Raw genomic sequence first — 24,519 nt, 5'->3', positions numbered from 1 at the left:
AAGGTGGGCCTGCAGAGCAGGAGTGTCAGATGCTGCTGAGATGTCAAGTGAAACAGGGAGCTTGAAGTGTCTACGGGAGCAGGAGTTTAGAAGATCATTGAAGACCTTTGCCTGATGGCTTTCAGTGGAGCGGTGGGGAGGCAACCATTCTGCAGGGGGTTAAGGGGTAAATGGAAGGGGAGCAAATGTCAGGGATTCCGAATTTCAAGAAGCTTGGCTATCAAGTAGAGGGAGGTGACAGCCTTTGGGGGATGTGGGACTGAAGGAAGGATGGGACTGAGATGGAAGATGTACATATGAGATAAAGGAGCCAGTATGGAGGAGAGATGAGAGGAGTAATGATACAGGAGATCCTAAGGAGAGGGAGGAGAGCCAGAGTCCAGTTAGAATGCCAGGAAGACATGGTCCCCCCTCTAGGACCTCATAGCCTAGAGGAGGAATGAATATGAAGCCCTCATACCACAGCTCCACCACAGATATGCAGAGGGAGTGACTCATTCTGCTGGGGCAGGGGTTGGGAAAGAATCCACAAGGATGACAGGGAAACTATTCGGTAGGTGAAGAAACTGGAAACCACGGATTAGAGAAAGCGGGAATACTGAGCCTGAAAAAGAGAAAGCCAAGTGGAATGAGGCATAATGATTATCTTCAAAGACATGAAGGGCTGTTCAGTGGACAAGCAATTAAGTAGACTTACTTTATGTGGCCTTGAGGGAAAAAGCAGAGCCAACAGGTGGAAGTCAGAAGGACACAGATTTCAGTGCCATATAAGGCAGAGATTTCAAACACTGGATGGAAAGAGGTTGCTGGTCACTGGAAGCTATTCCATGGTCGCTAGAGCTCCGCTTGGCACGGATGTTGTGGAAGGGATTCCAGCCGAGGACAAGGGGTGAGGGTGGACCTCTGAGGCCCTTCCCTTCCCAGGCCCCACTCTGGGAGATTCCCCTGGTGTGCCCCGGTCTGGCCGCCAGACTGGCGGGCTCCTGTGCTGGCATGCTGGCCTACTAGGGAAAACTCCCATCGAGTAACAAGACAGTCACAGGAAGCAGGAACTTCTAAGCAAAAAATCCCAGAATAATGTGGCCATTCCTCAGACATGCCTTTACATATCTAGGCATGTAAAGGGGCAGCCCTGGCCTCCACCCAGCCTCGTCTCTCCCCACCTCCTTCCCTTCTTCACTCTCCCCTCCCAAGCTCCAGCTCTGTTTATTTTCTTGTGGCTCCAGGAAGGCCCTCTCCTCTCATTCCACCTGCATATGCTGCTCCGTCTGCCTGAGATGCCCTTCTCCCTCCCCACCCCACGCAGTCTACCCATGACTGTCCACTCTTCCTTCAGGCCGCACCTGTGAAGCCCTCGCTGCCTCTCCCCCAGCAGAGCTGCCTGCTCCTGTTGAGGCTCCCACATACCTAGCACATACCTTTATTATTACCCTGGCCACAGTGTGTTGCAACTGCTTTTTTTATTTTCTTCTGTCCCCATCAGACTGTGAGATTCTTGTACTTGCCTTTATAATCCAGCAGGTAGGTAAGATCCTCCCTTGTTCACAGTGGACACTTAGAAATGTTTGCTGAATTGAATTTTTACATCGTACCTAGGATAGTTCCTGGCACAAAGAGGATACTCTGCCCTGTACATTTCTTTAATAATTGAAACAGAAATGTCAATAAGTAATTGTGATGCAGTGTGTTGTATGCTATGACAGAGATATGTCCAGAGTATCGTGGCAGTCCAGAGAAGAGAAGAATTACTGCTACCTGAGGGTCACCTGCAAGAGGTGACATTGTAGCTGGGCCTTCCAATTTGAGTAGGAGTTGGTCTGAGTGAAAGGGGGCCTTCTAGGCGCTTGAACAAAGATTTGGAGCTGAGCGAGGGCCCACAGTGGTTGGGAAGTAGGATGTGCCTAGGGTGTTGGAAGACATGGGCGGGGGTTGACCATTAAGGTTGGGGCAAACTGAACTCAACCTGAGGAGTTTGGACATAATCCCAAAGGCAATGGGAGCCCCATAAGGATTTTCAGAAAATAAGTGGCCTGCACAGATTTGTGTTTTATTTATTTTTTTTTTTTTGAGGAGGAGGATTAGCTCTGAACTAACTGTTGCCAATCCTCCTCTTTATGCTGAGGAAGACTGGCCCTGAGCTAACATCCGTTCCCATCTTCCTCTACTTTATATGTGGGACGCCTGCCAAAGCATGGCGTGCCAAGCCGTGCCATGTCCGCACCTGGGATCCAAACCAGCGAACCCCAGGCTGCCAAAGCGGAACGTGTACACTTAACTACTGTGCCACCAGGCTGGCCCCGGATTTGTGTTTTAAAAGATATAGAGGATGGATTAGGAGAGGGGGAGTAAACCTGGGGGAGGTGAGGTCAGTTATTGTAGGACCTTGGCAAGAAGGAGCGATTGGAGTAATCGCAGAGAGAGGCGGCCTCGCCCCGAATCCACCCAGCCCCACCTGGTACAAAGTTCCTTCTGGGGAGAGTTGTATCTGTGGCTGTGTGCTCTGCCATAATGGGGAGGGTGGGATGCAGAAGCATAAGGTCTCTAGTCAAAAAAGCTTAGAAAATGCTGGGTTAACAGATTTCTTCATGCAGGACTTTTCAGAGCCTTTAATATACATTGCAAATGTTGTATGTGACATTCAGAGTTTCCCAAATGTTTTTAGCCATGGAACCTCTTTTTGAGAGCATCTCAAGGGACTAGAGTTTAATGGAATGTGTAAAAGAGAAACGAAGACCTAGAGCTTTCATGATTCTGTCAGCTCTGTTTCCTGGAAGGAAAAAATAAATTAAAGAAGTAGCTTTCTGCTGGGTGACAATGATGCTCTCACTGAGCACTCAACTGTGGGAGTCGTGTGTGTGTGTGGTTTGTCAGGGGAACAGAGTGGGCTCCCATGGAAATATGACTGTTGCTTTTAGCCATCTGGTTTGGAGACAGGCTGAGCAAATTCACCTGCTTCTCCCAGGTCTCTCGTGTTTGCTCAACCTGAAAGAGGTGAGACCCAGGTGTTTGAAAGAATGGCAGGTCCTGACCTACAGAACAGAGAAACCAGGTCTGCAGCCCCTGGAATCTTCTGCTCTCACCACATCCCTCATGCAGCTTGCTGGGGGGAAGGGCAGAGCAGTCGCCTCAGAATGTCCTTAAGGACCAGAGACCTTACCTTGGGAAGTGGATACCAGGTGGCAGGTACCCAGCTCTGTTGGGCCTGGCCTGGGTCTTGTCACATTGTCACACACAGCTCACTAGGGCTCCCAGGCACAGGTAGCCATTTTGTAGGCTTCCTCTTGCCTGAGAGCTGGGGGGGGGGGGGGGGGGGGGGGGGGGGAATGTAAGCATCCAGCCATCAGCCTTGTGTCTTTAAGTGAGCCCTGGCCTTGGAATGCCTTCCCTGGCAGTTCTGAGGCCATTTCCCAGCCAAGTCCCAGAGTTGAGAAGTCTGGGCAGCTTGTGTGTGGCTTGGGGAGGTGCCTCTTTATCCGTTGCAGGAATTCTCCACTAGAGAAGCATCAGATGTTCCTCAGCCCCTGCCAGGGCTTCAGGGTGAAGAGTTCAGAAGTGCAGAAGGGGACAGATAGGCAGGAGCCTGCCGCGTGAGGGGTGGCTTCTGGCAGAAAAGAAGGTCAGCCGTAGGCTGTCAGCACTAAAATCAGGGCAGTGCCCGGAGCCCTGAGTAGGGTGCACTCAGAGGGGCTCTGGCTGCTGGGCAGCTGTCTGTCCTGGAGGGTGGCTGCCTCAGCCCTGCTCGCTCAGCTGCTCTGCTGTGTTTCAGCTCAAAAAGGACTCTGAAATACTGACTCAAGATTTTCCTGTCACATGTTGCTCAGAGAGGCAGAACGGTCAGACCTCCCTACTTTGGACTTGGGGAAGTATCTGAGTGAAGCTCCTAGTGTATCTACTCAAACCCTACATTAAGTAGCTCATGCAACTCCTCCAACACTCTCAGAGCAGCAAACTGAGACCCACAGAGAAAGGAGACTCACCCAAAACTCAGAGTTTCCATCAGAGACAGAGAGAGAAGGCACTTTTCCTGTCTCTCTGTTCGGTGTTTTCTTCACCACGTGGCACCATTTTTCTCGATGGAGAAAGAAACTCAAGTTTATCATTTACTTAGTTTTATCTTTTTCAAATTCATACTGCTATTGAAACTAAACTAAGGTAAATTCTAGAGTCAGATAGAGCTGGATTCAGATTCCAGCTCCACCACTTTCCAGCTGCAGGAGAGTAAATAACCCCCGGGGCAAATAGCTTCGCACCTGTGGCTCAGGATTCCTTCTCTGAAACAGCACCTACTTCCTAGGGTCATGTGAAGGTTAATGGAGTTAAAGTTTGTAAAGAGCTCGGCATGATGTCCAGAAAGTAATAAACACTCAATAAAGTTTAGCTATTTTTGTTACTGTTGTTAGGAGTAGTATTTTGATGAATATATGACAATTATAATTAACATTTAAATTGATATTATGGTGAAAGTCCATTACCTGTATTTGAATGTACATGGATGAATTGATAAGTTTTTTTTCACCTAAGCTGTTTAAATTTTTACTTTGAAATTTTGTTTTTGTGCTTAGTTGGCTTTTAGTTAGTTTAACAAGTGGGCAGGCAAACTCACAATGCAAAATTTCCACCAACTCCTTCATGTGTCTACCCCTTCCTAAAACATTTATTGAACAATTATGGTATCAGCTTGTCAAGGGTACTCAATAGATGCTTATGGATGGATGGATGGATGGATAGACAGATGGATGGACAGATGGATGGATGGACGATGCTAAGAGAGTGATTGAAGTAACCACCCTTGATTCAGACTGGATAGTTGTCTGGTTTCATGGAAAGCCATAAGAGAGAGGCTAAGGAATTGGGGAAAAATGGTGAAGAGCCCAAAGGTCCCAGTGGAGACAAAGAACAGGTATATTGGAAGTGAGGGAGGTGGATGGAGAGGCTGTGGTCAGAGACTGAAATGGGCAGTGTGAAAGTCTAGAACAGAAGTGGTTCCTGGTGAGGAAAGGTCCAGGGAGCAGCCCTGGGGAGGGGTGTCCAAGGTGGATAGGCCTTTAGAGGTCCTTACATCCAAGGAGGTCTAGGAACTCTGAGTCTGTGGATAGGTGACTCACATAGCCTTTTCTGCAATTCCAAGTCAGCGCTACAGTCACCTGAATGAATGAGGTTTTACTCAGTATCTCAGCAAATTGCTCCCAGAGGAGGTTCTCTTATATGAAACTGAATTTAATATGAGAGGATAATAGTGCACTAACCAAAGGTATTTATTTATAATTCTTGCCTTATTTTTGCATCAGAGTGGTGTTGCTTAAAGGTCAAGTGTGTGTGTGTGTGTGTGAGAGAGAGAGAGAGTGTGTGTGTGTGTGTGTGTGTGACAGAGACAGAGAGAGAAAGGAGAATGTGCATCACATTGTTTTGTTGTCTGACCTTTTCAGCATTTTAGCTCCAGGCCAGTTGTAGAGCAACACTGCGAGTCTTGTGAGGATTATATATAGCAAAATGTCACCAGCAACCAAAGACATTCTGTTCCCCGTCCCAGTCCAAATACTTGAAATTCACACCCTGAACAAAAATTCACAGTAAATTTTGGCTTGGTGAGCACAGCATTATATTGGTGCCCAGAAGGTTTTATTTATCATTTCTATCCATTGTACATGGTGGGTCAGGAGATGCAGCGAACACCCCCCCCCCCCCCGCCCCGCCTCCAACCCCGTAAGCACTTGCTCTGTGCATGTGAATAAGAATTGTGGCCAATATGACACCTGTGTTCAGCACTTTACAATTCAAAAGTCACCCTCAGCTTTTAATCTTCACAACAGCCCACAGAAGTTGGCCAGGCAAATTTTATTGTGCCCATTGATGGATGGGGAAACTGAGGCAGAATAGAGAAGTGAAGGGATACGGGCAAGATTGCTCAATTGTATGTGACAGAGCCAGGTCAGCCCCACATGCCTCCTGCCCCAAGCCCGGAACTCTTACCCCTGGACTGTGGCAAGTCTCTGTCTCTCCATTTCTGCCCCTATAACATTTTCCCATCTCTACATCCCCCCACCAACAGCTCCAACTCACTAAGGTTCTGGAAGGACCAAGGTAGGAGCAAATATTTTCCTGCTCAGTGGCATTTTTACTATATGGGGTCAGCCATGCACAAAATTATGAGGTTGGAAAAAATGTTTTCTGGACCTTGCTGTGCTACTCACCCCCTCATAGCCAGCAGCCTCATCAGATAGATGCCCCCAATAGCACAGGAAACCCACACAGAAGTTTGTGCCCCACCCACTCTAGCAAGGGCGTAAATGTTTCTTTCCACAGCTGGTCCCAGGCTGATCCCAAGCCTCTAGTTCACACCAGGTTGGGAATGGCAGGCCACTTGGCTCTATCGTATGCCCCAACTCTCCTTGCTGATCAATCAGGGCACTTTTTTCTCAATGAACATGACCTCAGATGCTGTTAGTCACAAACTGACCTGTGAGATGAAACCTATTTGTCTATGTATTAGGTAATTTTTAATAATTCATACCACACTTGCTTCCAGCAAGACTCCAGTAAGAGACGCAATACCACAAAGCTATCAAAACCAGGATCAAAGAGCAGGAATGGAGTCAGGGGAAGGTGTGTGCAGAAGGCCGAGGCTGAGGGAACCTGCCTCTGAAGAGCAGAAAACTGAGCTCTCAGCTTCCTCACAGACCGTGTAATGGGAGAAATAGGTTACAAATCCAGTCATCTTTTAAGATATACAGACTTATCCCTGACCTTGAAATATAGGAGACAGTTCTGGCGAAGATTTTAAATAAGGCATCTCAAGCAGCCTAGTGGGCATTGTCTTCACCCCCAACCCCCAGGATGTGCTTCTCAGAGGTCTCTAAACTGTCCGAATCAGAACCATCTGGGGTGTTGCTAAAACTGCAGATTCCTATACAGCATGGTGACCACAGTTAGTAATTAATCCTGTATCGTATGCTTGAAGTTTGCTAAGAGAGATCTTAAATGTCTTCATCATTCAAAAAAAAAGCTAACTATGTGAGGTGATGGATGTGTTAATTAGTTTAATTATGGCAATCCCAATGTATGCGTATATGAAAACATCATATTGTACACCTTAAATATATGCAATTTTTATTTGTCAATTATACCTCAGTAAAGCTGGAGGGGGAAGAATGCAGATTCCTGAGCCCAGCCTCAGACTCACTGAGTGAGAATCTCTGGGTGAGGGGCCTGATGGTCTGCATTTTCAACAGGCTCTCTAACTGATTCTTCTGTACCAGCAAGTTGGGGAACAGTCTTTCCAAGATGTTAGTATATGACAGTGGATTAATGTAGTGGCTTTTTCCAGCCTTCCGTGCAACCTATTAGGGAACAATGCCTGAACCCAGAAGAGTGTCTAGTGGAAGAACTCCAGGCCTCAGGATCCATCCACCCAGGGAGATACTGGGAGGCTGCAGAGGCTCCCAAGGCCCCAGTGGTGGGGGAGCCAGGCTCTCTGCATGCACTTGGGTTTGGGGTGAGATTTCTTCTGGGGTTTCAGATGGATGCAGGACACAGAGAAGGCAGGCCCCATCTCAGCCCTTTCAGTAGAGTATCTGCCATTTATAGCTCATGGGAGCCACCAGCCCACATTAGAGACAATGGTGTGGGCTCAGCTGGCCACCAAGCCCAGTGCCCTTCTCTGTCCCTTCCCCACCTTCATCCATAATGGGACAGGCAGAGCCCAGGCATCCAGGTGGCAAAAACCCACTTGAGCCATGCCACACATGCCCACTGGCTGGCCTGCTTTTCCTCACTCCCCAGTACAGGCTGAGATCTGCCAGGGATGGGCCACCAAGAGGCAATCATCTGTTCTTTCCTCTCCCTCCTCACAGGTTTGGAATAAATTGCCTCATCCAGTTTGAAGACTTTGCCAATGCCAATGCCTTCCGCCTGCTCAACAAATACCGCAACAAATACTGCATGTTCAACGATGACATCCAAGGTAGGTTTCTACCCCACCTGAAAAAGCCACCGAGGACTAATGCCTTCTTCCAGGCTCCCCTGGATGCCAAAGTCAGGGGTGCTGGTTTGCTGCCAGCAGCTGATGTTGAAAGAGCATTAAACTTGGATTCAATTCCCACTGGGCTAATTCTTAGATCTGTGACCTTGGACGAGTCCCTTAACTTTGCTAAGCCTCAGTTTCGTCATCTATAAAATGGAGCCCATTAGTGCTTCAGAGGGAAGTAAGAATTAGATGATTTAATATATGAAAGAAATACTAAACAAAGGGGTCGTTTTCTAGCTGGTTGAACTTGGACACTTCATGTGTCTGAGCCTTAGTTTCATCATCTACTCAATGGGGATGAGAATAACTGCCTTGGAAGATTATTGTGAAAATCGAAAGAGCTAGTATATGGAAAGTACTAGCACATAGGATTCGTCAGACCAAAGCATCAATGACCATAAAAATGGCCCTTTCCAGACACAACAACTTGCCCTTGGATTTCCCAAACACAAAGTGTATCCCTGTCAGGGAATCAGGACAATGCCTTCTCTTAAGTTGGCTAGAATATGCAGTGACCCCAAAAGACATTGGCAGCAGGATCCCAGAGCACTCCAGAAGCCAATAGGAAGCATCTTCTAGTTCAGGGTCAACTTGGTTACTGTTCTATGGACCAGAAATATCTGAAGGCACTTGCTTCTTGCTAAAATGGTACCAGTAGGTGAAAATGGAGTGGAAGGGATGGTCCCTCAGGGATCATCTCACCTGATCCAGGAGTTTTCAGCAAGGAGTACTGTGAGCTATTCCTAGTATTTTATAAAGCCTAAGAGAAACCTTGATGACACCTAGGGTAGTATTTAACAAATGAAGTTTGGCAAGCAAAATCTTTTAAAACCAGGGATGCATGTCAGATAAAAAGAGCAAGTTGGTGGGGAACAGGTGTTGGGAGTAAAAGATTGGCCAACATTTTGCAGATGAGGCCCAAAGAGATCACAACTTTTCGTCGAGTTAGAGATAAACCTAAGAGGATTCAAACCCAGATAATAATAGCTAGGCTTTAGAGCTGAATATTTATTATACATCAGGCACTGTTCTAAGTACTTTACACATTTAATCCTATGAGATATTATCATCTCTGTCTCACAAATGAAGAAACTGAGGCACAGAGAGAGTAAGTAACTTACGTAGCCAGTAAGTGTAGAGTTGAAATTTGGACTCTTAAGTTCCAAGTTCATAATCATTTACCATGCTGTTCCCAAATCTTATACTCTTATTGCAAAACAAAATGCCTCCTTTCTTTTGGTCCACATTAAGGGCTAAAGAAATGCAATAAATGAGGGGTTTTTTTGTATTGGTCATAAATTTGCAAGAGGCAAGATAGCACAGCCACACATATTATTAGATAATTAAGACCAAAATATATGACTTCGGTGCCTGAAGAGTGGGTTCCCAGAGAGGGGAGACCCAGAAAGAGAAAGCTCACACATGGTAAGCCCTCAGCCTGTCACCATTGTGTGCCCCTGGCCCTGATGCACAGGCTGGGACAGGCACTGGCTGCTAGCTCAGCCTCACCCAGATAAGTGGGGCACTCTGCATACACAGGGCAGCGCAGTCCAGGAGCACAGGCTGGGGGAGGGAGGTATTCACTCACTGCCCTCAGGTCACCTCACTGCCAGCGCAGGGGGCTGGGATGTGCCTGTGGCTCTGGAGGAAACACCTGCCAGCTCCCCCGTCACGGCACTCACCCGTGAGTCAGCAGCAGGACAGCCATCCCTCTCAGCCCCCTGGGCTGCCAAGGCCGGAGGGTAGAAGTGGAAAACAAGTCCGTGTGGGTGCACAGACTCCAGATGTGCAAACACACACAGGTACATGTATATACATTCTCATAAACACAGGCACAGGCACACATCCGGGCCCTGCAGTCCATCCGCCCCCACTGCCCCCACACTGCTGCCAGGACCCACCCCCACTTCATGAGCAAGTTCTCACTCCCTCACTGCAAGTCGAAGGCTTCAGGGATCTGCCTACTTGTACCCCACTTCCACCCCACTACTCTCTCTCTCTGTCCTCTGACCCACCCTCACTTTTCCTCCAATACCCCTTCCTAGCTAGTTCTCTCTGCAGGTGGAAGTTTTCCTTGTCAGCTTGGGGCTCCCTTCCCCATCATCTTTGCCTGAGTAACTTCTACTCACCCTCCCAGACTCAGCTCAAGGGTGTCTGCCCCAGGGAAGGCCCCACATCAGCCTCCTTCCCCCAGTGTGATTGTGGTGCCCACCCAGTGCTCCCACAGCCACCTGTGCTCCCCTCTGTCTGTTTACTTACCACAGTGAACCCCAAATGCCTGCACTGGGTTGTCTGTCTCCCCAAGAGACAATAAGCTTCCAGAGGCAGGAACCATGTCTTTTCTATTCCCATTCCACAATTCCCAGCAGAGTACCTGGCACTTTATAGATGCTTTATAAATGTTTGACGAATGAATGAATGAAGTCTGCACACACAAGTTGACATTCTCATAAGCACACCCATTGGTTCCTGTGGGTGTGGCTACACTGGACACATGCTCCTGCAGCCTCTCTCTTGTCCACATTGTCACACATATACTCACATAGGAAGGTACCCTCATGTGCTCGTACTCAGATGTATATGCATCCTCATGTGTACACCCTCATGTATACACACTTTTTTAATTAAATCAATTCAGTATTAAATTCACTGCTTTTTATGTCCTGCTTACAGCCAGTTCCAGTAGAACTCCCAGGTATTTCCCTCCCAGGCATTGCCAAATGGAGCAGTTTTCTGGGTCCCACAGTAGACAGAAGAGAAATTTCCCATTATTTTCTCAGAAAGTAAAGACTGAAGTCATTAATCTAGAATGCATGAGGAAAGCTGGCAAATAGTCCCAGAATGTCAGGTGCTCCATAATATCAAAGCTTTGATGGGGACAGCCTGACAGTTAGGTGTGACCGAATAGCTAACAATAGTAAAGAGGTGGGCATGGGGGTGCAGCGCCCAAATCTTCCTTCAAGAAGAGACTTGTTGCCCCAGCTGCCGGCAGGGCTGTCAGCTGCGTCAGGCGGAGCCTCAGCTACAGAGAGCTGCCTCACCCACGGTCCTGCCCTGCCGGGGGCCGCCGTCACCCAGTGATGAGGAAATATAAGAGCCCAACCATTTTGGCCTAACACAGGGCAACCCTGAGGGGACACTTCAACTCCAGAGCTCCCCACGGGGTTGGCTGAGGCTTTGGGGACTGCGTGGCAGCCCAGCTCCTCCCTCTGCCCCATCCTGCTTGCTCCCCCTTCTTTCTCCAGCTGTTGATCCCAAGGGCACTTCTTGATGACACCCCAAACTCTCCACATGTCTCAGGACCTGCTTCCCAGGGAGCGCAAGCTGTGGCAAATGATAACGTTTTGCACGCACACAGAACTTTAGGTTTGAAAAGTTTTTCATTCATGCTCTCTCTCAACTTCCTTGCAACACCCCTCTCTCCCTTGTGGAGAGGACAGACATTGCTGTCCCATGTCACTGATGAGGAAACTGAAGTTCAAGGGTTAAGTTTTGCTTCAGGTGGCATAACCAGGCAGGCACAAGCTGGGACTAGAACCTGGTTATTTCTGACTCGGAATTCTCTGCTCTCTCCATGACATCAGCTGCCTCTTCTCCTGTGTGGGTGAGATGATGCAGCCAGTCTTCTTGCTAAGGATTAAATTCCAGACGCTGCATAAGTGTGGGGTCACTGATCTCCAGCATCCTGCTGCTCTCCTCCTCTTTCCCATTCACGACTCTGATTCCCACTGTCTACAGACCTGAAGATGAGGTCCAGAGAGGGGAAGGGCTTGCCCACATCACTAGCTGGTTGGTGATGGATGAATCTAGGACCAGAATCCTGTGATATGTATTCTTATTGTTAAGTGGGCAATTAGAAGACTGGTGAGGAATTCCAGGACTAATGGGGCAACATAGAAGATGAAGTTCATGCTAGAATTGTCCTCCTTTACCTCCAAATGCAAAGTAAAGAGAAATTAAACATAAAACTACATAGCCGTGCTCAAAAGTAGAAAAGGAACACCTGTATGCACAGAATTGGAGAGGGTTGGGAGAAAGGGAGGGAGGGAGCAATCACAGTGGTAGACACCAAAACCATGCCACGTGGGTTGGCTGGGGACAGGCCTAGTCCACCTGAGCAGGACCCATGGTCAGAATCTGCCTGCGACCCCACACGTGGTGGGGCCTGGGACTAGGCTGCCCACATGAAAACGAGGCGGGCCACGCTGCCTGCTCTGAACACCAGCCCAGCCTCACGTCCGCGATGTGACTAAAGGCTTCAGGATCCCCCCAAACTGAACTCCAAGAGGACAGGGCCATGCTTGGTACTGAGCAGGAACTTGGGCACATGATTTGAACCGTGTCCCAGCCGTCCTGCTGTGTCCCTTCTCCCCATCCCCAACCCAGCCCCAGCTTAGACTCAGGAGCTGCCGCAGTCTGGTTCCTGGTGAGCGGGGATGCGGATGCAGACTCATCGATAGCAGCCTCCTCAGGCATTTTGGAAAAGACATAGGCTCAGGTGACTTCTGTTGTTTCAGCTGTGACCAGGTGAGCATCGCTGATCTCAGGGGAGGAGAGAGAGACCTGGAAGGGGAACAACAAGAGGAATGGTCACGCTGAAGGACAGGCAGTTGTGTCCTCCCAAAGGAGCCAGGTCCAGGATGCTGCTGGCCGAGTGCCCATGCGCCCCCAGCCACCACCACTAGCTGCCCACATGGTGTGTGACTGGGCACAGAGCTCCAGAGGGTTCCTCCACCCCATCAGCCTTCCATAGACCTGCATTGCCCCCAAGCCGTGTCGCATCCTTGGGGCCAGAGGGCCGGTCAGGGTATGTGTGGTATGTCAGGCCATCATCACCCCTCATACTTTCAAGTTTTCATTTGTAAGCCAGAGTGCTTAACAGTCAGAGATGGGATTGAGACAAGCCTAGGTCTGAATCCCCACTTTCCGCTTTGTGGCTTTGGCCAAGTGGCTTAAACCCTCACAGCCTTCTTTTCTTTATCTGTAAAATGGACATAATAGTCTGATAATCAGCCAGTACCACTAGAATGACCAGGATACTTTTATAAGGCCAGCATCTATTCTGGTCAGCCGGAGCCTACACCAATTCATTAAGTGTTTCTGTCATCACCCAGGTTATGGCACCAGGTTGTTGTAAGAACTGTAGTAACACACAGGCAGGGACAAGCATGTTATAGTACTGAGTTCTAGTACCTATTACTTACACCTTTGGTGCATGTAGGCTCCCAGCACTAAGTAGGGGAGGGAGGGAGGAATGGTTGAGACCCAAGACAGAGAGACTTTGGTGACAGTGAGGAGAAGAACCAGTGTGAGCACAGGACTGGGGGAGCCTGAGAAGAAGGGAAACAGGGCCTCACTCTCCTCTCTCCACTTTCCATGTATACCCTATTCTTTCAGCCCATTGAGTTATTCATTCTTCCATGAATTTTCTACCACCTCTGTGGTTTTGAATGTGCTGGTCCCCTTATCTAGAACACTCTTCTGCTCTTGGCTAGTTTCTCTTTGTCTTTAGGGCCTCAAGTCTCACTTCCCCCAGGTCACTGTGCCCAGAGCCAAGCCTGCTCCACGGGCACCTTAGATGATCCCAAGGCCCAGGAGTGACGTTGGGCAGTGGTCACCCACTTTGCAAAATGCTTCAAAGTTCCCCAGGGGTCAGAGGCCAGGGTAGGAAAGGGGCAGATGGGAAGGAATGGCACAGCTCTAGAGACTTTGTCCAGCTGATTTGTCCTGTTTACAAGACACCAGGGGTTATTTCCAGCTCTCAGGGGTCTGCTGCTCCCTCCTCTCACCACCACACACACTGAGCAGGGGTTCCTGGCCTTTCCATTCTCTGTCTCTCACAGTGACACGTCTCCTGGTCTCTTCACTCTGATCTCTCCCCAGCCCCTAAAACCTTCCTGCTCACTAAGTCCTGTGTTCCGAGACTGGCCTTCACCTACAGGGTGATCCCAGCCCTCAGGGTCCCAGGAGTCGTCTGATCTTGGCTTCTCTGAGCCCTCCCCCTGAGCCAGTTGCATCAGTTAAAACCCCAAAGAAGCTGAAAAGATGGTAATTATTCCCTCTGGTTTCTTCCAAATTGTGGCCAAATAGGCCTAACCCCATCTTCTCCATGGGCCAAGGACTGCCTTCTAGAGAGTCCAAGCCCTCCAGAAAATTCGCCCCCTTACACAGAAATAGGGTCAAAGTAGTCGAGAAGGCCTTTGCTTCGTATCCATGAAGGAGAACTTGAATTTTCTGAACATATATGCTGTTAACTCCCTGTGAACAAGACCGTTTTATTCATCCTTATTTATCCAAGGCCTAGCCCGGTGAAGGCCCAGAATGGGCTCACAGTACCTGCTAATGTACAGATGAATGGTGGTAATTCTGTGGATCATGAAAGCAAGCCTGGCCTTGCAGTAGACAAGGTCCACTCCCCCTATGGCCCCAGGCCTCCAAAGCCACCTGGGCCAGACCCTGACTCGGTCTACCTCCTGTCCTTCTCACTGCCTGGGACAGCAGCCTCTCCTCACCTGATAAACACCTAGTTCTTTCCCTTTTCTCCAATAATGTGTTGTTCAGCATGGAAACTCCTTTAACTTAGTCACATGTGTCTATTAAAAGCAGAATAGAGTCTACACTTTCAGCTTGTCCTTTTGTGCTACTTCCTGAGCCTACAGCCTCAGTTTGCAGGAAATGTAATTATGGAAAGCTCCCTCTGAAAAGGAAAACTTATTTTTTTCTCATAGTGAGTGAGGAACACCAGTCATGCTTTTGGCTGCCCATGGCATTTATGGACACAAGTCATGTTTCAACCCATCCCTGGACATCTGGGCTTCTCCAGGTGGTTACCTCCAGAAAGCTAAGCAGCTTCCTTCCTCTCCATTTTTAAATCCCTAACACATTACCCAAGAGCCCCCAGTATAAGAGGTTGATGGAGAGAACTTCATTTGCCAAACTTTGTAATACAGGGTTTAAGAACTGCTGTTTTTCCTCTTGAGTTCCGGTCTGTAGTTAGGGTAATTTGCCACTTCAGAGGATGGCCTCAGAGGAAGAGGCCAGAAAAAGACCATGAAGAAGTAGCCAGCAAGTAGCCAGTGAGTATGGGCTTCCGAAGCCAGGTGCAGAGACAATTTCCCAAAGGAAAGAATGAGCAACAGTCTCAAATGTTGCTGAGAGGTCAAGGAAGAGGAGAGCTGAGGACTGACCACTGAATTTTGCAAGGTGGAGGCATTGGTGGCTTTGACGAGAGGTAGGGACAGTCACTTGATCAGACTGGGTTTCAGGGAGACCAAGAGGAAAGGAAATGGAGGCCATGAGTATATTCAGCTCTTGAGAAGAGTTTGGCTATAAAGGGAAGTAAGAAATATGATGGGAACTACATAGGATGAAAAGAAGGCTTTTTAAAGATTGGGGCTGTAGGACATGTTTGCATGCTGATGGCAGTGACCCAGTTGAGAGGGAGAAGGGGAGAACGCAGGAAAAGGGGGAGAGAATTGCAAGACAAATTCCCTGAGCTGGCAAAAATGATGGGATCCAGCACATACCTGGAGGCGGCTTTGGCTGGGAACAGGGACGGTTTACTGATGGTAACAGGAGGAAAGGCAAAGTAGATGAACATGGAGGCAGGGTTCACCGACTGGGTGTGAGAGGATCCAGAAGTTCTCTCCTGATTGTTTCTATTTTCTTTGAAACTCACTTTCCACTTCTGAAAGGGGGAAAAAACAGGAGCTCAGTAGCACTTACTTCATAGAGTTGTGAAGATTAAATGAGCAAGTGCAGGTAAACACACACATAGCACGGAGCCAAGGTCACAATGAGAGCAATCAATAGCAGTGGCTCTTGTATCCTTTCATTGAAATTTTCTTTCCTATCAGATTTCCCATTGTTTTGTGTTCTCCACCCCTTCCAGAGTCACAGCTGAACATTTACGTCCACTGCCTAAGTTTACTTCCCTCTACCTCCACCACCATCCACCCCACGGTTCTGCCCCAGGGAAACCCCATAATGCGTCTCCTGCTGCCTTCAACTCCAGAGTCAGGAAAGGCTATCTGAGCTGCACAAGACTGTGAAGGAGTAAAGCAGCACCCCACTTTTCCCTGCTTTGCTTCCAACTGGGTGACTGATAGGGGCAAACCACTGCCTCTCTCTGGCCTCAGTTTCCTCATCTGTACTATTGTTGGATGTCATGCTCTGCAGTCCCCATCCAGCACTGAATTTCTACAGGTAAGCCCAGTTACTCAGCCTGCTAGTTCTAACCTCAGAAGATATTTGACACCCAAGAAGGAAAAAACCCATCACCAAGAGTGTGCTGTCTTGGGGAGCTTCTCAAATATCTTTGGCACCATCTGGTGGCGTATGCTTGGTGCGTCTCCTCCTTTCAGGAGGCAGAAAGCTGCCCTGACATCCGTCCGCTGAGCGGCACACGCCCTCTCTATTCAATGGAGGGAAACTCCTACTCCATCTAGAGAAGCCGTCTAGTTCAGTGCTTCTCAAACTCAGATGGGCAGATAAATTATCTGGAGATTTTTTTGAAATACAGATCCTGACTCAGTAGAACTAAAAGAAAAGTGGGTTTTGAGGGGCAGAAAGTAAAATGGATGGAGTTGTTTGTGGGGAAACAGAGAAATGGGGAGTAGCTGACATAATAAGTGGACTTCGAGGAAATGATGGACAAAGGATATTTGGGGATTTTGGAGGAGGGTCATAACATGCAATTCTCACAGCCTCTGTCAGTGATTTAATTAATTATTTAAATTACTTCTCAATGCTTTCTTGGTTATCTGCTCAATGTTTCTTCTGAATGCAGTTCAGTGCTGAGCCTGGCCCTGATAGAGCCCAGCTTTGTCAGGTCAGACAAAAAGTAGATATGGGAAGAGAAGCGGTGGTTAATGACGCATAGGGAAAGCAGAGAATGCCTGGTGGAGGAGACCATGCAGGCTGAGTCTTAAGGAATAAAGAAGGAACTGCAGACGGTCCTATAGGTGGTGGGAACAGCATGGACAAAGCACAGAAGGGTAAAAGTACATGGCATGTTAGGAAACGATGAATAATGTGGCTCGTCCATAGAGTTCACAGAGAGATGTGAAGCTGGAGAGGTAGGTTGACAGTGATAATATACTTCTCCACACATAAACTAACAAAAAGTGTATCATGAACAACGTCTTTATAACTGTCATCAGACTCGTAATCGTTTAGTAACTTTTTTCTTTACAAAGCAGGAATGAACCTCGTCTGTTTTGTTACCAATGGTATCCTCAGTAACCTGGAGTCTGGTACATAACTGTTGCTCAATAAATAACGAAATGCAACGATTTACAGACAATGACCTCTGACTACTGACTGTGTTACAGTGATTTGTGCCCAAGCCTTGGTAAACTGGGAGATCCCTGAGTGCAGGGACCAGCTTGATTTATTTCTCTCTTCTGCAGCGCCCAGCATGGTGCTTGGCACCTGGTAGGCTGTGAGTAACACACACTGAGCTCCTTGGAGACCCTCAGAAGGGTGTTAGGAAGCCCCGGTAGTCCTCAGCCCTGGCTCTGGGACCCTGCTGACATGCCAGCAGTCCCTCCAGGCCATGGCTGTGTGAAGACAGGAGAGCTTATACCCCATCTTCTGGGGAGTGTGTTCCTGCCTCGGGTCCTACCTTCTGATGTCCACAATAACGAACATGTACTTATTAGGCTCCAAGTGTTTGCTGTGCCCTCTATCCTGGCCTAATACATGGCCTCTAAGCCTGGCACAAATCCAACCCATGTTCTAGGAGAAGCCCCCATCCCAGAGCCAGCAAAAAGAAACCCCCTGGACAACTGGAAACAAGAAATATAGAATATTTACTATAGTCCTGCCCTGCAATCATTGGTGTTTTGTAGTTCCTTCCAGATTCTGTGTGTGTATTTTGTTACAATTAGAATCAGGAGCTGTAATGTTCTCTTCCTTCCAGCTAACTCAATGAAGCATAGTTTAGGGGTGAAAAGCACACACCCTAGAGCCTGATTCCCTGCGTTCAATTCTCTCTCTGTTATATGATCACGGACAACTCAGCAAACTGCTCTGTGCCTCATTTTCCCAGTCTGTCAAATGAGGATGATAATAGTGAGGATTGAATTTAAAAACTGTCTTTAGGTTAAGACATCTAAAGCACTTAGAACAATGTCAGATGTTAGTGACTAACTTCATAGCATTTTCTATGCTGCTACATCGTCTTCAGGATGATCGTCTTTAATGGCTGCAATATAGTCTACTGAGTGTCTACACTGGCCAATCCATGAAACCATTACTCTCATGTTAGATGTTTAAGTTATTTCCAGTCATTCTGTGGTATAAATAACACTGTCATAAATATCCTAGGACATATATTTAGGATTTTTCCATGCATAGATTCCCAGAAGTAGAAGCATGAGGTCAAAGGGCAAAAACATGTTATGCCTTTGGTCTCTACTAGGAAATTATTTTCCAAAAAGAGTTGTAGCCCTTTAAAATGCAATGTATGCTGGAAGATTTTACTTTTCACTCTCCCTCACCAGCCTCAGATAACATCAGTTTATTTAATTTGTGCAACTCTAACAAGCCATAAATGGTCCCAATATAATTTCCTTTTCTTTGACCATCATGGAGCTTCGCATTGCCTGTTGTGATTAGTTTATTGTGAACTCTATCAGTCAGGGTCTGCACCAGTTGCTTTAACAGAGAAAACTTGATATAAAGAATTGTTAATTAGGTATTAAAGAATTAAAAAGTCAAAAAGAAACACTAAGGATCTGCCACCACCCCGAGGATGGGGGAACAGAGGGAAGACAAGGGGGTGACTGGCTAGTGCTGGTTAGTTTGTAAGTGATGGACAAACTGCAGACTGATTCAACTGCTGCTTCTGGAATAAACTTCTGCTGTAAAGGAGAAAAACTAAGGCTCTGGGATTGCCAGAGTTAGCACAAAGGGAAAAAAAAAACGCAGGCTACCCAGTTAAATTTGAATTTCAGATAAAAAATAATTTTTTAGAATAAATATGCTAATATTGCATGGGACATACTTATACTAAAAGGATTATTCGTTGTTTACCTAAAATTCTAATTTAACTAAGTGTTCTACGTTTTACCCAGCCCTCTCACAAGGCAGTATTGGTGCTGGAAAAAAAATGTTCTTTCCCTCTTCTGTTAGCCTTTCAGTCTCCCTCTGGCGCCCCCTATTGGCAGAACCTAGCATAGAGCCAGTTGGCAAAGCTGAAAAGTGGTTTGTAGACAAAGCAGAGCAAAGAAGGGTGGGTTTGAAGCTGAGAAACAATTACTCAGTCCTTGACGCGGACCACCCTTTGGCTCTTCAGCATCCATACACACCATTCTACACATTAGCACTTCCAGACGACAGCAATAACAACTCTAACAAAATGCTTAATAAAATGAAGACATTCTCACCTCCCGGAAATGGGGAGAGGCAAAGTCTCACCAGTCATTTAATTCGTCTCTGGAAGATGTCACACTAGCCATCTCTGGGTAGGGTTAACTACTCTTAAAATTCAGTTACAGTCACATTTGAAAATTCTGTTACCTGAAGACTAAATTGTAGAATTGACCTCAACAAACATATCAAATATTAAGGAGAAAGGAGAAGAAATTAGCTAATGTATACCATTATATATAATCACATAACAATCAAGGAAAAAAATATGCATGGCTGCTGCATCCTCGTTTCTAAAACAGGTCATGAGGCCGTTGCTGATGTTTATTAATTTCTTCCTCAACCTCCCATTCCGTGTTTTCTTGTCCTCAGACAGGACCTCAGCTGGCCAGGGTTCTTTACCTGGTAGGATGACCCAAACCTTTATTTCTGAAGGATCTGAATCCTCAGTAGTCCTGCCTCTCTTTATTGCAGTAGTAGTTCCTCCTGTTTACCAGTGAACATGAAAGTACTAAGACAGACCTCAGAGGGTCCCCTGGGCTCAGGTACAGTCCTCCCTGCCTCCAGCTCCCCCATGGTCATCAGGATGAATAGCCACAGCCAGTAAAATAACTGTCTTCTTTGCCCCCTGGTTTTGTGGCATAAAGAGCACCAAATACACAGGTGGCCATCTTAACTCCCAATTCAATAGAACCGTGTTGTGAACTCTAAGGGAAGCATTTGTCTCTTGGGGACCAAGACCTCCAGTCCAGAGAGCACAAAGTTGAACACACAGGAAGCAAAAATTCTGCAAGTGAGTTATTAGGTGAAGCGGTGAGAGGAGCCACTCTCACTTCAACCCCTGATTTCCAGACCCATGTATTCTGGTCTTCAGAGAAAGAATACAGTGTATTATTTGCTAAGTCAAATCATATATTGCATCCTGTAGGATAGAACCTCACCATCTCTGCAGGGTGTTACCTCAACTAAGTCTTCAGTAAGTCTTCAGTAGGCCATTCTACTGATCTATTAGGCCAGCTCCTCCTGGGTGGTGGAGTACCTGTTAAGACCAGTCAATTCCAGGGGCATGAGCCTATTGCTGCACTTCTATTACTGTGAAATTAATTCCTTGGTTAGAAGCCTTGTTGTCTGGAATATATCAGGATGGTGAATAGGCATTCCAAACATCCACAGATGGCGGCGCTGGCAGAGCATTAGAGACAGGGAAAGAAAATCCATATCCAGACCATGTGTTCCCTCCAGTGAGGACAGGTCTCTTTCTTGTCTATAATGGAAGGAATCCAATGTAATCATCCTGCTGCCAGGCAGATAGTCCTCCCAGAGATGGTGTTGTATCAGTAGCTCAACACTGGTCTCTGCTGTTGACAGGTTAGTCATTCAGCAGTAGTAGTAGCAGATCAGCCTTGATGAGAGGAAGTCCATGCATAGCCTCCATCCCTGCCACTATGGCTACTTTGTATATAAACGCATTGACCAAACCCTGGGTGGGGCTCGGGAAAGATGCTTACCGACATACACAGGACATGCCATTGTGTCCACCTGATCCTTGAGAACCTGTTCTCCTTATGCCCTTTAGTGAGCTTTCATATGGGGCACAAATATCTTCACTCTGGACCTATTCCAAGGAGTCCATCTATATACCCCTTCCCCAGACTTTCTCATCACCAATCTTACTATTTTGGTCTTTCTAATTCCCTAACCATCCAGCCATTAGCATTAGCAACTGCCCATGAATCAGTGTAGATCTAGCCATCTCTAGGACCAAAGTGGAAACTTTGAGGTCATGTCCATTGAGAAGATTTCCCTCACTGTTACCCGTTAGGGCTACCTTTCATTTGGGGCTCTGAAGCTGCAACCATACACTTCTAGTTGGTGCCAGCATATCATTAAGAATAAGCTGTAAACCAAGCCCAAGTTATTTTCCCCTTGCTCAGCTTGTCATAAAGAATTCCAAGTGAGGCTTTAGGTACGAATTGAGGGAGAGGAAGTCATGCAGTGGACGAATGTCAAACAAATCTGAGCCACCTGTTCATGCAACTTACTTGTACGTTCTGGACATGCTCAAGCCGTTTGATGACGGTTTGCTACTGGGAACATCCAATCTTATAACTTGATGGAGAAGACAGCCAGCTCAGATCACATGATCACTAACGTCTCCTGGTTAGTTGGTGGCTTCATTTTTATATGTTTTTGATCCATTTATCCCTTAAACAAATCATTCTATGAGGCTCATACTTCTTTTTGGATTCCATTATATGTGTCCTTGTTATTTCATTTATGAATCATGGTGGTAGCAGCACCTGACTCTCTGATCCTCTCTTCCAGGGTCGAGCAACAATCCAGGAGCTGTTTTTCAAAATAACAGTTACCTGCAGAAGAGTGCATGCGTTTGCTTCACAACCTGCATGCCTATAGGCTTGACCTCTCTAAGGGCTAAGGAAAATTCCTTGTTCCGCCACAGTTTCTAGGTGTGGGGAACTCTGCCAAGGGTCTTCTCTTGGGGGCTGGGAGCCAGTGCCAGAGGCTGATCTCAGTCCACTCTGTTGCAGGCACAGCCTCCGTCGCTGTGGCAGGGATCCTGGCTGCTCTGCGAATCACCAAGAACAAGCTCTCCAATCATGTGTTTGTTTTCCAAGGTGCAGGTGAGGTAGGTGCCATCAGGGGCTCTCTACTGTTGTTCCAGTAGGCAAATAAGAATAAGTAGAGGGCCATCAAGGAGGGGAGGTGTTCTTAGGGTTCTGAGAAGAGGAAGAAATACAAGTGCATTGTGATAATTTCAGCTGCCTGGGCCCCAACATCTGGGTGTCTCAAGGCAAAGACTTAACTGGGCCTCCTGGGAGTGGGGGTAGGGGGGTGATAGAGAGAAGAAAAGATCTTGGTAAAGTATCTTATAAATGCTGAGCAGCTATTTGCCCTATGCCTAAACATCCATCGTATGCTACCTCCCAGGCAGCCATGGGCATCGCCCACCTCCTTGTCATGGCCCTGGAGAAACAAGGCGTATCCAAGGCAGAGGCCACGAGGAAGATCTGGATGGTGGACTCCAAGGGCCTCATCGTCAAGGTACTGTCAATCTGGAGACCTGGAGGTTTCCTGACACCCACAACTATTGGAACTGGACTACAAGAGGTCTCCAAGGGGCAAACTGCTCAGACAGAATAGAGAGTAAAAGGAGGGCAATGTCCTGACCTCCAAAGCAAAAGACTCATCCCAAAGTAGCCTTAATTGCTCTTGTCCAGAAGCTTTGACTATGCCTGCAAGTGTGTGTCTGTGTGCCCCTTCCAGCCTTATCACCCACCACTGCCTGCCTTGCACTAACCTCCAGCCATATGGGTTGTGGCTGTCCAAAAGTAACATGCTCTATTCCACATCTTTGCATATCTTGTTCCTCTACCTGAAATGCCCTTCTCTTTTTCACACGCCCACTCAAACCCATCCGTTTCCTCCTTATCTTCTGATTGAGCTCAAATGTTACCTTGTCCAAGAACCTTTCTCTGGGCATCTAGGTCTCAATTAATTCCTTGCATCCGTGCTCACATAGCGCACCACCCCCCCACGTACATTACATCACACTTACCACATTGTAGGGCAGTTGCCCCTTTACTTTTCCATCTTCCCAGTGGGCTATAGTCTTGATGTCAATGCTTGGTACATGGTACTTACGTTAATTACAAACATAATTAATGTTTGAGGTGTGAGTGAAAGAATGAACGAGAGAGAAACAGTCCACCTTCTGACCAGAATGTGGTGAGGGGCACAATCAGATGACCTCTTCCCTTAGGACTTCACTCAGAGCTCCATGTTTTAATTCCTCAAATTCCACTCACATAGAATGTCAGTGAGAGATGAAAAAGATGACAGAGGTAGGAATGGGGGAAGTATGTGGGGCCATTGACCAAGAATAGCAGAGACCCCTCAGTAGAATCCGACCTTCCTATTGTTCCATGTACAGCCAGATTACCACTGGAAGGAACTGGGGCCTGGAGATTCCTCCTTCCACCCCAGGCCATTCCAGAGCATAATCCAGCCACAGGTAGAGGCTGCCAGAGGCTGCCACACTTCTCAGTTGCCCACCTTTCAACATCATTTGGCTTACCCCTTTGAACTCATCCCTACTCAAAGATCTCTCAAAGCTAACGTTTCACTCTGGTTCTCATGAGGCCAGCTGACCCAAAGGAGTCATCAGAGATGATGATGTTCTTCCTTTCCCTGCAGGGGAGGACCCACCTGAACCATGAGAAGGAGATGTTTGCCCAGGACCATCCTGAAGTAAACTCCCTGGAGGAGGTGGTGAGGCTGGTGAAGCCCACAGCCATCATAGGTAGGAGGAGAGAGATGGCCCACTGCCCAGCCCAGCTAACCCTCTTGACTTGCAGGTGGAGACAGGCTCAGCAAGGAGGCATGAGTAACCCATGGAAACACAGCTCTTTCCCCTATCCCATATCCAATTCAATGCCACAAACTCTTATTGAGTGACTGCTATATAAAAACCACAGAATGAAGGCACCACGTTGGGGCTTAGTGATGCAAAATTATACAGTGCAGTGGCAAAGCTCAGCGCTGGTCTCTAACCAAGATGAAATGAGCACGCCTCCCTAAAGGTGGGAACCCTGGCATCTCTCCCTGTACTGGAGGAGCAGCCCACTTGAAAGGACAATGCCCAGGAATGCCTTCACAGGTTCATCTTAACTGGGTAGGGACCTGATGTGGACCAGTGCTCCCTTAGGGATTAAGAGGAAGTCTCAGCCAACTCAAGCAGGAAGACCCTTTTCTCTTCTGCTCCCTCCACCCCTCTGTCAGACGCCATCCCCATGACTCCTGAATCTTTCACGTTGCACCTAGTTCCCCACCACCATCACCTCCAGAAGAGGAATGGGTTGTTTATAAAGAGTAGGCATCCCCACTACCCCCCTTTTCCCTGTAGGTGTTGCCGCCATCGCAGGAGCCTTCACGGAGCAGATTCTGAGGGACATGGCCTCCTTCCACGAGCGCCCTATCATCTTTGCCCTGAGCAACCCCACCAGCAAGGCTGAGTGCACGGCTGAGAAGTGCTACCGGGTCACTGAGGTCAGCGGGGAGTCCTTCCTTCCCCAGGCTGAGCGGACATAGTAACAATAACTATG

At 47.6% G+C, this 24,519-nt stretch overlaps 1 protein-coding gene across 3 annotated transcripts in view; it reads left to right on the top strand.

The window, feature by feature from the left end:
• Window positions 1-24,519, top strand: part of ME3 (malic enzyme 3) — a 178,866-nt gene that overhangs the window by 148,700 nt on the left and 5,647 nt on the right. For all 3 annotated transcript variants that reach the window (XM_046684600.1, XM_046684599.1, XM_046684601.1), the window contains exons 8-12: window positions 7,851-7,960; window positions 21,946-22,043; window positions 22,346-22,459; window positions 23,612-23,717; window positions 24,321-24,463. In XM_046684600.1, the coding sequence (XP_046540556.1) occupies window positions 7,851-7,960; window positions 21,946-22,043; window positions 22,346-22,459; window positions 23,612-23,717; window positions 24,321-24,463 (571 nt within the window). The remainder of the gene's footprint in view (window positions 1-7,850; window positions 7,961-21,945; window positions 22,044-22,345; window positions 22,460-23,611; window positions 23,718-24,320; window positions 24,464-24,519) is intronic.

The sequence above is a fragment of the Equus quagga genome, chromosome 14 (genome assembly GCF_021613505.1).
Source record: "Equus quagga isolate Etosha38 chromosome 14, UCLA_HA_Equagga_1.0, whole genome shotgun sequence".
Classification (NCBI taxonomy): Eukaryota; Metazoa; Chordata; class Mammalia; order Perissodactyla; family Equidae; genus Equus; species Equus quagga.
Note: the sequence above shows the minus strand (reverse complement) of the source record. Positions and strands in the feature narration are given on the sequence as shown.